The sequence below is a fragment of the Phoenix dactylifera genome, unplaced genomic scaffold (assembly GCF_009389715.1).
Source record: "Phoenix dactylifera cultivar Barhee BC4 unplaced genomic scaffold, palm_55x_up_171113_PBpolish2nd_filt_p 000089F, whole genome shotgun sequence".
NCBI lineage: Eukaryota > Viridiplantae > Streptophyta > Magnoliopsida > Arecales > Arecaceae > Phoenix > Phoenix dactylifera.
In genome coordinates this window covers 624,250-637,215 of record NW_024067678.1, presented here as the reverse complement: position 1 = coordinate 637,215, position 12,966 = coordinate 624,250, and the positions used below count along the sequence as shown (strand labels likewise).

Here is a 12,966-nt window from a genome sequence, read left to right as displayed (position 1 = left end):
ACGTCCTTTAGGCTCGAAGAACATCTATGGTGAGCTTTCTTGACAGTAATAAGGAGAAGCTAGAGAAATGGATTACTTCCTACAAGAGCAAATGGCCCACATATGGATTGACTGTGCTGTGTGATGGTTGGATCAGTTTTACCAGACGGAGCATCAACTTTCTGACATACTGTGATACAAAGACTTTTTTCCACAAGTTGGTTCTTCTGATCAGGTGCACGATGTTGCGTGCATCCTCAAACTAATGGATGAGGTGATTGATCAGGTAGGAGAGGAAAATGTTGAAGATGAAATTTATTTTGATGTGCTACCCATGGATGCCTGTCATTTGCTTCTTGGCAGACCATGACAGTTTGATAGGAATGCTTATCATGATGGAAGGAAGAACACTTACACTATTATCCATAACAAAGTGAAGTATATTTTGACCCCTATGAAAGACATTCCCAATAGTGTGCCTTCTTCGAACCAGATTAGCTTTTTATCTTACAAGAAATTTGAAGAATCCTACAAAAAAGATGGTATTGTTTATGCTCTGGTTGCTGCAAAAAAAGTGAAGAACTTGAAACAGAAGTTCCGGATGAAGTTCGAGACTTATTGGATAGATTCAAAGGCTTAGCTCCTGCTGACCTTCCTGCTGGTTTACCACCACTTTGAGACATTCAGCATCGAATTGATTTCATTCCAAGTGCTATTCTTCCTAATCTGCCTCATTATAGAATATCTCCTAATGAGCATGCTGAATTACAAAGGCAAATCATTGATTTAATGCAAAAGAGATTGATTAGAGAATCACTTAGTCCTTGTGCTGTCCCTGCCCTTTTAACTCGTAAGAAAGATAAAACATGGAGAATGTGTGTTGATAGTAGAGCTATAAGCAAGATTACAATCAAGTATAGGTTTTCCATCCCTAGACTTGATGATATGCTGGATGAGTTGGCTGGTTCAAAGGTATTTTCTAAGATTGATTTACGGAGTGGTTATCACCAAATCCAAATTAGAAAAGGTGATGAGTGGAAAACAGCCTTTAAAACCAAAGATGGTTTGTATGAGTGGCTGGTTATGCCATTTGGATTATCAAATGCCCCTAGCACTTTCATGAGGCTTATGACCCAAGTTTTGAAGAACTTCATGGGGAAGTATGTTGTGGTGTATTTTGATGACATCCTAGTTTACAACAAGGATAGTGTACAGCATGTGAATCACCTATCCAATGTTTTCAAAGTGCTCCATGAAAATCAGTTATATGTGAATCTGAAGAAGTGCTCTTTCATGACTAATCAAGTTGTATTACTAGGCTATGTTGTTAGTGCAGATAGCATGAAGATGGATGACGAGAAGGTAAAAGCTATTCTTGATTGGCCTACGCCTAGAAGTCTGACTGACGTGAGAAGCTTTCATGGTTTGGCATTATTCTACAGGAGATTCATCCGACACTTCAGTACCATTGCTGCTCCAATGATGGATGTTCTAAAGAAGAAGGAATTTTAATGGACCAATGAGGTTGAAAGAAGTTTCCAAGAGTTGAAGTCCAAACTTGTTGAAACACCGGTCCTAGCACTACCAGATTTCCCTAAGCCATTCCAAGTGGAGTGTGATGCTTCCAAAGTTGGCATAAGAGTTGTTCTCTTGCAAGGGAGAAGATCTGTTGCTTATTTCAGTGAGAAATTCAGTAATGCAAAGCTGAAATATTCAACCTACGACAAGGAGCTATATGCAATTGTTCAAGCCTTGCGGCATTGGGAACATTATCTTATTGGTGTCGAATTTGTGCTCTATTCTGACCATAAAGCTTTGAGATTCTTGAAGGGCCAAAAGAAGCTGAATTCTCGCCATGCTTGTTGGGTATCATACCTTGAGAAGTTTTCTTTTGTTCTACACCATAAAGCCAGTTCATCAAACAAAGTTGCTGATGCTTTGAGTCGACGGCATAGTTTGTTGACAACACTCTCTTATGAAATTACTGGCTTTGATCTCTTATCAGATTATTATGTTGCAGATCCATTCTTTAAAAAGGTGTTGCAGAATTTGAATAATGAGAAGAGTAAAGACTATTTGCTGATCAATGGCTTATTATTCAAAGGCAATCAACTTTGTTTGCCAGAGGGATCTTGGAGATTATTTGTTATTGCAGAATTACATGCTGGCGGACTTGGTGGACATTTTGGAAGGGACAAGATTGAAGCTCTTGTGAAGCTGCGATACTTTTGGCCTACCCTGAAGCGTGATATTTCTCGGTTTGTACAAAATTGTCTTGTATGTCAAAAGGCCAAAGGGGGAGTCCAGAATAGTGGTTACTATCAGCCCTTACCAGTCCCTAATGCTCCTTGGGAAGGTTTATCAATGGACTTTGTTCTTGGTTTGCCTAGAACACAGCATGGGTTTGATTGCATTTTTGTGGTGGTAGATCGATCCTCCAAGATGGCTCACTTTATACCATGTAAGAGCTCTACTGATGCATCTCACATAGCTACTTTATTTTTCAGAGAAGTTATTCTTCTACATGGTGTTCCAAAGTCCATAACTTCAGATCGTGATGTAAAGTTTGTTGGTCACTTTTGGAGGATGCTGTGGAAACTTTTGGAAACTCGATTGCAATTCTCTAGTGCTTACCATCCTCAGACCGACGGACAAACTGAAGTAGTGAATAGATCCTTGGGGAACTTACTGAGAAGCTTAGTGGGAGAGCACCCAAAGAAGTGGGAATTTGTCATTCCTCAAGCTGAATTTGCTTATAATAGTTCAGCCAGTTGATCAACGAAGAAGCCTCCATTCGAAGTTGTCTATGGCAGAAATCCAAGTCAGGTTCTTGATCTCTTGCCACTACCAAATCAAACAAGAGTGAGTATGGAAGCTGAAGAGTTTGCTGAGCACATAAAGGAGGTCCATAAACAAGTTCGACATCAGCTGCAGCAATCTACTCAAATGTACAAGTCACAAGCTGATGTTCATCGAAGGAAGTTAGAGTTCAAGGAAGGAGATTTGGTTATGGTATATTTGAGGAAGGAAAGATTTCCTACAGGTAGTTATAATAAGCTGAAACAGAGAAAGTTTGGACCTTGTCAGATTCTAAAGAAGTTGGGTCCAAATGCCTACCGAATTGAACTGCCTGAAGGATTTTCAATCAGTCCTACCTTCAACATATGTGATCTTTATCCTTATTATGGAGATGAGGAGAAGATTGTGTTCCAACTAAAAGACTTTGAGTGCCGCTTCTCTAATCCTCCGCGTGAGTCTGTTGATGTTCTGGATGTACGTTCTATCACGACTCGGCATGGCACTTATACACAATACTTGGTCCATTGGCAAGGAATGCCACATTCTGAGGATGCATGGATTTCAAGTGAGGAGCTCAAGAAACTAGATCATCAGATTTGGGAAGACCTAAATTCTAACTCGAAGGCGAGTTCTTTTCAAGCTGGGGAGAATGATGCAGGAGCAGTAGGGGTCGACTCTTTGCTTTCAAGAGTCGACTCATGTGCAGCAGGGGTCGACTCTTTGCTTTCAAGAGTGGACTCATGTGAAGCAGGGGTTGACTCATTGCTTTCAAGAGTCGACTCATGTGTTTAGTGAGTCATCCTTTGATCCTGGCAGCATGACAGAGTTAGTTTTGAATTAATTCTGGAAACAATATATGGTTATTCAGCTAGCATGCCATATACCATTGGAAAGCTCTATGCCTCTAGTTTCCAACGCAATTGATCTCGTGCCATTTGAAGATCCCTAGAGAAAGTTATGGCATTTTTACTACTGCACATCTGGATTAGCAGTGCCCAGCGAAGTGCATTTAAGTTGGTCTTTTTCCAGCACATAGTTTCATTTCCCTAAGTGTCTTTTGGTATTTCTAAATATTGGAACTTGTAACTAGACTCTCATCAATGTGTTTTAGCATTGTTTTGTCTTACCTATGCTTGGAGGGATGTTCCAAGATAGCATATAAAGCTGGTACCGGAATGAAATGAGAATCAGAGTTGTTATTTTCATAATTTCTTTCCAGCAAGCCTTTCTTGCTTTTGTGAGTTGAGTGGCATCCTCCTCCCAATCAAGCGTGTGGCTTGGTCGCATCGAGTGGCATTTGCGATTAGTAGCGTCGAGTGGCATCCGCTACCCCTGGTTGAGTGGCATTCCAGGATTATCTTTTTCTTGGTTGAATCCTTTTGGTTTGGCCAAGACTTGCAGGTTTCAGCCTGCATCATCAAGTATTTGGCATCCATAAGGATTTTTAAAATGACTGATATACCATTTACTAGACTTGCAGTTCAGTTTCAACATATGACCAGTTAGTACTAACCATGTGTCCATAAATAGGCATTCAATACTCTCCCTCAAGCTGGAGAATAGATGTTATTTATTCCCAGATTGGAACACAAGATCTGAAATTCATGTCACCCAAATGATTTGGTAAAAAGATTGCCTAACTGATCTTCTGACGTCACATATAGCATCATAAATTCATAAACTTCATAGTCATGATAGCCAAGGTTTTAAATCCTGTGGGATGGGGGTGTCCCAGTTTCTCCGTGGAGTAGGATGCCCCATTATCCCACCCAATGCCGATGGTAGTCCTGGTCGAAAGTCCTGTAGGTACCCTTGATCTTTCTCCCCTTTTTCTTTCCTTTCCTTTCTTTCTTTCTTTCTTTTTCTTCTTTCCTTTCCTTCATTTCTTTCCTTTTTATTCTTCTAGTTTTTCTTATCCCTTCCTTTGCTTCTTTCTTTGTTTCCTTTTTCTTCTTATTTCTCTTTCCTTTCTTCCTTTCCTTCCTTTCATTCTTTTTATTCTCCCTTTTTTTCTCTCTTTTTCTTCTTTTTTCCTTTCAAATTTTCATTTTCTTCATCTTTCCTTCCTTTTTCTGTTTTCTTTTTTTTCCTTCTTTCCTCGCATGGATGGGTTTCCAAGTCTCAACCCCATCCTGTCTCATTTTCTCATAGGAATAGGACAGGATTGTCGGGACGTCCATGTACCGCCTGGACTTAAAAGCTTGATGATAACATCATTAATGAAATCTCAGTAACTTTTATGTGCTTTGTTCTTTTGTGGAGCAGAAGACTATATATGTAATTCCTTTCTAACCTGAGTGATTTATTTTAATTATCATGCATCTTCACTTGCTTTGAATTTGCCTTGTGAAAATTGTGGCTTGCATGTAGCAATGATTGGTGCTGCACAAACATGTGAAATTGCAGTGTCAAAGTTCTTACTGATGCTAATCATAGTTTTAGCATTAAGTAGTAAAATTCTTTATGAGGATATCTGGTTTAATTTTATGGGAAAGTACCTCGTTTAGTAATGTAATCAGTACGTTTTCATTTGATTCATGTCATGGAGCTTAATAATCTTTAGTCCAAAGGCATCATGCATTATGTAATATATTAAATTTTACTGTTCTTAGTCTCTGGCATTATTGAAACTTTTCCCTCTATTCAATTGCAATTTATCAGAAGCATATTTACGAGAACAAGCTTTGTTGGTTCAGAAGATAGTTTCTGAACACAATGGATCTGATTTTGTATTTGTGGAAGATGCTGATGCTAAAAAGGAGCTATGGAGGGTAAGATGGTGAATTACTATAAGAATCTATAGCTGGCTAGATTTATCCTATATTTTATCTTATTATTTTATTAGTTCCCATTTTTTGAATTTTTAAATAATAAATATGGTGATCTCCTGTTATGTATTTTTTTTGTTTGTTTATTAAAGTCCTTTCTTTATAAATATTCAACTTAAATTAAAATTTTATATTGAATAATATTGAAATACATAAATTACACTTCATATGCTGAACTATGAATAGCTTGTTTTTCCTTGATCATTGTGCAAGTATTGCATGATAATGCATGGTGTGACATCTAAATCCCTGCTCTTCACCCTTTGTTATAATTAGTTTTGGGCATGGACTGCATTCCATATTCTTAAACAAGCCCCGCCATACATTTTTGGCCCTTTGAACTAAGTCAAGTCCAGATATCAGGTCCAATCAAATTTTGGCCAAGACTCTCTTGAATAAGACGACTTGGGTTGGTGGATCTGATGATAAATAAAATGTTTACAAATAAGTTATAGAACTGTATATTCGTGTATTCTCCACTAACTCTAACCCTAAAAATCATTCACCACACCCCAATTTCTCCATATTAGTGTATGTTCCCTTGTCTCTCTCTCTCTCTTCATTGCTAGATGGCAATTCCATATTGCTTCCTTAGCTACACACCCTCACCACTTCTAGCCCTTCCCTACCTCCACCCCTGGCACTATGCATGGTACCGTGGTTCTGCTACCACTACTGCAAACATACCTTCACTCTCCTGGTGCCATGCCATCCTTCCCCACCACTAATGCCATTGGCACCTAGTTATCACCACCAGGTCAAGATCTACTCCTAGTCCCTACTTTTTCTTCTACCTCTCTTTTTAATACGTTGCAAGTGAGAGTGACGAGGTGCCATAGGACGATCCTAGGGAGATGACAGCCTAGCCCACTCAATTCCAAGGTATAATCCCAATATATCTATACACACTGAAATTAAATTTAGGAGACTTCTTAGCAGCACATCAATTTCTCGAAATGAATTGTTTTTCAACCATTGGAATAAAAGATTTTCTAAATGATTGTTGGAAACTATCCAAACCACCTAAATTTTGGGCCACAGATATTTTAAGATGAGCACAAGATAACTTGGAATATAGATCAAGTTGGATGGTTAAATTTGCATTTTGATAGGCATGATTATTATTATAACCAAGATACACTATGCTGGTATGTACCGCCTTGTACCGGGCATATTGTATATTGCCGATACCAAATTGAGACCTAGTATAGGGGCTGTACTGAGTCTTGGTATGCCACTGACCCCATACTAAGCATGCCGACACTTTATCATCATAGTGCCAGTATGGGTCCGATACCCATATGGCAAACCTTGGTTATAACCTAGAATATTTAAGACTTGGAAAGGTCATACAAGTTTATGATCGACATAGTACCTGAAACATTTTATAAAAAAAAAATTGAGTGATGCAGATCATAGTGAAAGATGTAAATCATGGAATAGATGTTTAGGTTTTCAGCACGCACTTTGGCACCATAATGTGAGCACACTAGTTATGCTATGGGAACATAAGTGCCATGGATGTTTATTAACTATTAAATGCTTGAAAATTTAAAATGGCGCCATATACCCAGTACTGTATTATGTAGTTATACATACAATCCATAAATCTAACTTCTTCACTCAAAATGTTCCTTGCATATGAATTGAGAATTTGCCTAGTGTATAAAAGTTTGTGGTGATGTTAGTCTTTTTAAGAAAAGAATTGCCTAACAAACTGATGTTACCAGATAAGATCATGATAATTATGATTGAATCAGATTCAAAATGGACATACCATCAACTATATGAAGCTTCAATTTAATATTAGTTTGTGTATCACTTGGACTAGAAATACTTGATCAATTAGAGGTGGTTAGGAGGGCAACCTTAAGATTTAAAAAATCAGGAAAAGAAGGCATATACATGTTCAGTTATGGCTTATTAGCACCATATGGTTAGAACCATGGAATGCCGTACCGGTCGGTACGGGCCGGTACGTACCGGTCCGGTCCTAGACCGGTACCGGAACCACAAGAAAACCGGTATCTCCGGTTTTCTTGTGCGAACCGGCCGGTACGGAGCCCGTACCGGCCGGTACTGTTAGATGTATGCCCTAGAAGCCAATTTGGCTGACACATTGTTGATTCTAGGGACATAATTTTGTACTTGACTATTTATTATTGAATAAATAAAAGGCATCTTTTCATTCATATTGTTTATGTGTCTATGAATCGTCCAAGAAATTAATAAGATGATGATACATATTCTCAAGAGTTGAGAATTTGAGCCATGTATCATTGGTGATTAATTTCTAAATGCTCCTGATCAATGGATCATCACGAGGACGGTGATCGATCCGATCAGTGCACAGATCACTTTCCTTCTGGATGGACGAGACTTGAGTCCACAGTGTAGGGACACTGAAGTGATAGTGCAGGTGCTTGTTAGAGAACAAGGGTACTGAGCGTGACGAAGACAAGAAGTCACTTGGATGTCTATCCACTCGTCAGTGACTTGCTTGATGTTGCAGTAGTGTGACTGGTCCTTTGACCTGCGGTGCTTCGGCTACTCACAGTGAGGTTATTGTAGTTTGACTGCACACATACATGGTCTCTAGCCATATGGGTCCATGCAGTGTAGATTGGCTGCAGTAGGTTCACTGTAGGAGTAGGGTATGCACCTATAAGGAATCTATCGACCTTGATAGAAAAGGAGTGATCCTATGTGATTTGTTAGACTGAGTTCTAAGACCTTGGCCAGGGCAGTAATATAAAGTGAAAAAGAGTTTTCCACTATCGAACTCAAGTCGAACAAATCTTGACATATGACAGACGATGGGGTTTGACGAGTTGTCCATGACCTCCGTCCTGTAGGGATCCACGATAGTAGGACTGTATCACACGTTAACTGCACCTAGAGGTTCATCTTTCTATTCTACTGGGTAGCCACTACATGCTGCTAGGTGTCACTGGTGGATGGTGGGACTCATAGGGATTATCTTGATGATCGATAAACCCTAATGAGTTGAGTTGGAATCGTTCCAACCCATTGAAAGGAGTTTTCAATGATATTGAGATAGAGATCACAATATATCTCACTACCAGTCAGAGTAGAACCTATGGGGTCACACACACTAGAAGTATTGACCGATCCGATGGTTGAAATCGTGATTAGGAATCACAAGTAATCAATTTGATTGATAAGAAGTTGAAGAAGGAAAGGGAATTAATTAATTGGACTTGAAACAAGAATCCTACTCTGGGTAGGATTCCTAGAGTCCTAATTGGATTAGGACTGGGAATCCTAGTTGGAGTAGGACTGGGATTCCTACTTGGAATAGGATTCCTACAATCCTAATGAGATTAGGAACTTTGAATTAAAATTGGATTCCTACTTGGAGTAGGATTCCTAGAAATCCTAATTGGATTAGGACTTCGAATTCAAATAAAGTCCTAATTGGATTAGGACTAAAATTAAACAAATCCTAATTGGATTAGGATTCCTTAAGTCTATATTAATTATTAATCTAATGAATCAACATGACTCCTAATTGGATTAGGATTGAAGAGTTCAATTAAGTCATGATTCATTCAAGTCCTAATTGGATTAGGACTAGCGTAGATTGAACCCAAATTTGGCTAATCCTAATTAGATTAGGATTAAACCATGAGAGAGGCACCTAATCCTTTTTGGAAGAGGATTGGGTTAACCAAGTAAGAGGGGCATCAGCCCCTCTTCACTTAGTTGGTGCGACATGAAGAGAGAAGGGGGGCCGGCGCCCCCTCTTGGAAAGTAGTCAAGGGCTCCTAACTTGTAGGAGCCCTTCATCCTTATTAAAGGAGGACTAGGGCCGGCGCCCTAGATGGACCTTTCTCCTCTTCATCACGTGGCCACCCCCTCTCCATCTCTCCTTGGTTCAGCCGCCATCAGCAAAGGGAAAAGAAGAGGAGGCGTCTCCCTCCTCTTGGTCTTCTTCCTTGGCTCCAACGCATGGAAAAAGAAGAAGGCTGCAGGGGCTTTTGATCTTCTTCCCATCTTCATCCTTCTTCTTCCTCCTCTCAAGCACAATCAAGGGTTGATTGAAAGAGAGGAGATCAGCCATCAAAAGCTATCTCTGCAAGGGAGCTAGCACCCCGGTGAGATAGAGAGCTTGGATCGGATCCTGCTTCGTGTGGATACCCGTAGAGGCCGGACGTTTGAACGGCTTCAAGCGAACCCTCTTCCAAAACCACGAATTCAGATTTGCGGTGATCATCTACCCGCGCAAGGTGAAGATTTGATCTTCCTAATAGTTTTAAAAGTTTTAATTCTTACCTAATTACGAAAGGTCTAGAAACAACGTTCATGCGATGAACGTCGAACCCGTGCATGCCGATTCCGCTGCCATCTGATTTTTGTTTTGAAATATCAGCGGCATGGGCGGGTTCCCAACAGGTACCGCTTGGTACCGGCCTCGTACCGGTGCAAACCGGCCGGTTCGCACCGGTACGATTTTTTTTGTTTTTTTATGAACCACAGCGTGAGGCGCTGTGGTTTTTGGCTCGCGGTACCGGCCGGTACTGTACCGATACCGGCCGGTACGTACCGGACCGGTACCGTACCGGTCCGGCCCGCCACCGGTACGCCGACCGGTACCGGTACGGCGGACCTTGGTTAGAACTGATGGTATTACATTTCTTTCATGTTATTATTAAGTCCATGCAACATTGTAGGAAAAGAAAGGATGACTCACAGTCTATGTCCATGCAACATTGTAGGAAAAGAAAGGATGACTCACAGTCTATGTCCATGCAACATAATATGTTATGATTGTGAATGTTGTGCACTAACTAGGGACATGGAAGGTGGTGCCATCTTGAACCACCCAGTTTCGGATGTCTCGAGTCGCATTGGGGGCCGACCGGCATGGTTCCACCCCTTTGTTCGAGAAACCGGCAAGGGAGGGGGAGAGGGAGAAGGAAAGAAAGGAAAAGAGAGAGACAAAGGGAAGGGGAGAGAGGGAGAGGGAGGGGAAGAGAGAGGCCATAAGAGGGAGAGAGAGGGCTTTTGAGCCCCCACTCCTTAGCCCGTGGCATAATAGATTCACCCCTATTACGCCATGGCCAGAGGAGAGGGGGCTCAAAAGTCCTCTCCCTCTCCGTCTCTCATCCTTTCCTTCTTCCTCTCCCCTTCCCTCTCCGGCTCCCCTTTGTCAATATACCGCGAGTTTGCATGGCACGGTACCATACTGTAACATACCGCCAGACAACCAGTACGGATCTCGGTACCCGTTCTGCAGATCTTGACTAGGCCATAATTTACTGAAAAGCCTTTGTTATATAAACAACAAACCAGAGCTTATTTTGGCTCCATTAAAGGCCCAACAACAATGGACCATGCCCTTAAGCATATGAAACACAATATTGACTTCCATAAGAGCAATAAATTAATAAAATCCTAAATCAACCTCCCCTCCGAAAGGGAAAAAGTCACTAGCTTTTGATGCATTTCTAGGTTAGTTATATGCTCTTCCAGTCTTCCTAATTAGTTTACAAACTTCAACTAATATATTTCTGAAGAAGCACCACCTTTCTAGATGGACATCTTCAATTCCAAGAAAAAATAGCAAGGTCCTAAATCTTTGATCTTAAAGCTCTGATCCAAGAACTGTTTTAGAGTGCCCATCTACACTAGATCATCTATAGAAAGAAGTAAGAACAATATCATCAATAAATCTTCTCAATAAATAGAGGGTTATCAGTTTGATTCTTCTGAAACCAAGGTCTGCTGAACTGGTCGGAATCGATCAGTCAGCCTGTACTGTACCGGTACCGGCCTCCACCGGTACGGTCTAGCTATAAAATTCGGTTCGCACTGGTACTGACGGGGAAGAAGAAGAGGAAGAAAGAAGAGGAAGAAGAAGAGAAAGAGAAGAAGACTACCTGTCGAAGGAGGAAAGAAGACCTCTCTTGCGGGGAAGAAGACTACCGGGCCTCTTTCTTGCTTCCGAGCACCTCGTGGGGAAGAACACCTTCCTTACTCGCGGAAGAAGGGGAAAGAGAGGAGAAGAGAGGAGGAGAGTGGGGAAGGAAAGAGAGGCTCAGGAAGAAGAAGAGAAGGAAAAAAAAGAAAAAGAGAGAGGTCGGGGGAGTAACCCCGCATGCGGGGACGTGGGCGCGAGTGGGGAAACGCGTCTCTGACTCGCCCCCACACGTGTTCCACGCAATGCGAGCCATGCGTCCACGCGCGGAGAACCATGCGGGCTCGCCGCGCGGGGCAGCAAGCCCATGCAGGGCAGCCCGCATGGGCACTCTGTGGCATAACACGGATGCGCGCGCGTCCGCGTAGTTTTTTTTTTTGAATTGGTTCGGTACCGGTTCCAATTGGTACCGGTCTCCACCAGTACGTCAGTTCGGTCGGTTCCGTGTACTTTGCCTGAAACCAAACATAAAAGAAGAATGGTAGGACTTAGCACATTGAGATGAATTGAATCCATAAAGCAAGTTCTTTGACTGACACAAGTTTCATTGTACATAATTCATTTTGTTAGGTGGAACAAAGCATGAAGATTTGTTCATGTAAATTCTTAAGAAGGCATCATGTACCTCAGGTTAAAACATGAACAACCATGTCACGACTCGAGACTCAAACTTGTCCAAATATCATGGCATGACAATCATAGTGAATCGAAAGTAACATTAGCATTTGATCATCCTTAAATGAGACCATATGATTGAAGAAAGCAAAAACAAGGTTATTTCAAGACATTAGTCTTCAACAAAAACCAATTACAAAGCTTGCACATAATACTATACCTTTATGATATGACAACAAAAGAAAGCTACAATATTTTTCATGTTTCTTCAATAGTCAGCAGATCCGAAAGATAAAGTCAATAAGTAAATTACTTCAAAAAGGTCCATTACAACCTATTGTTTATCACTCTGAAAAATACTATATAAATGATGGGAGCTACATAGGTAAGCAAATTAACCTCGATCATGTTTAAGGAATTTTAAATGTTCACCAAAAAAATGACCTTTGAAAAGTAATGCATAAATCCAAAATCCAAGTAAAGTTTTGGTTAAATATATTATAGTGTAATCTCAAAATCTAAGTTTTTCCACTAAGGAATAAGATACTATAAAAGTTTTAGAACACAAGTTCAGAAAAGAGTCAAAGAATTAATATGAAATATTAGGTCAACTGTTTGTTTGGAATCAAATGACAAAAGCATAATTTGTATTTCAGATAATTCTTATATTTTATACAGATTCATATTTTTCTACAACAGTTCACTTGCAACCTCGAGGCCAAATAAATTCTTGCAACTGATGTAGAAGAAGCCACATATATCCTCATTAGTGCTAGCAATGGTCAAGTCAATTCAGGTTCTAGT

The 12,966-nt window shown here is 40.5% G+C and overlaps 1 protein-coding gene across 10 annotated transcripts in view; it reads left to right on the top strand.

The window, feature by feature from the left end:
• Nucleotides 1-12,966, top strand: part of LOC103713540 (D-lactate dehydrogenase [cytochrome], mitochondrial) — a 106,937-nt gene that overhangs the window by 34,379 nt on the left and 59,592 nt on the right. For 9 of the 10 annotated variants that reach the window (XM_039116364.1, XM_039116363.1, XM_039116366.1 and 6 more), the window contains one exon: nucleotides 5,440-5,549. The exons of the other annotated variant lie outside the window; for it this stretch is intronic. In XM_039116364.1, the coding sequence (XP_038972292.1) occupies nucleotides 5,440-5,549 (110 nt within the window). The remainder of the gene's footprint in view (nucleotides 1-5,439; nucleotides 5,550-12,966) is intronic. 10 annotated transcript variants of the gene reach the window in all.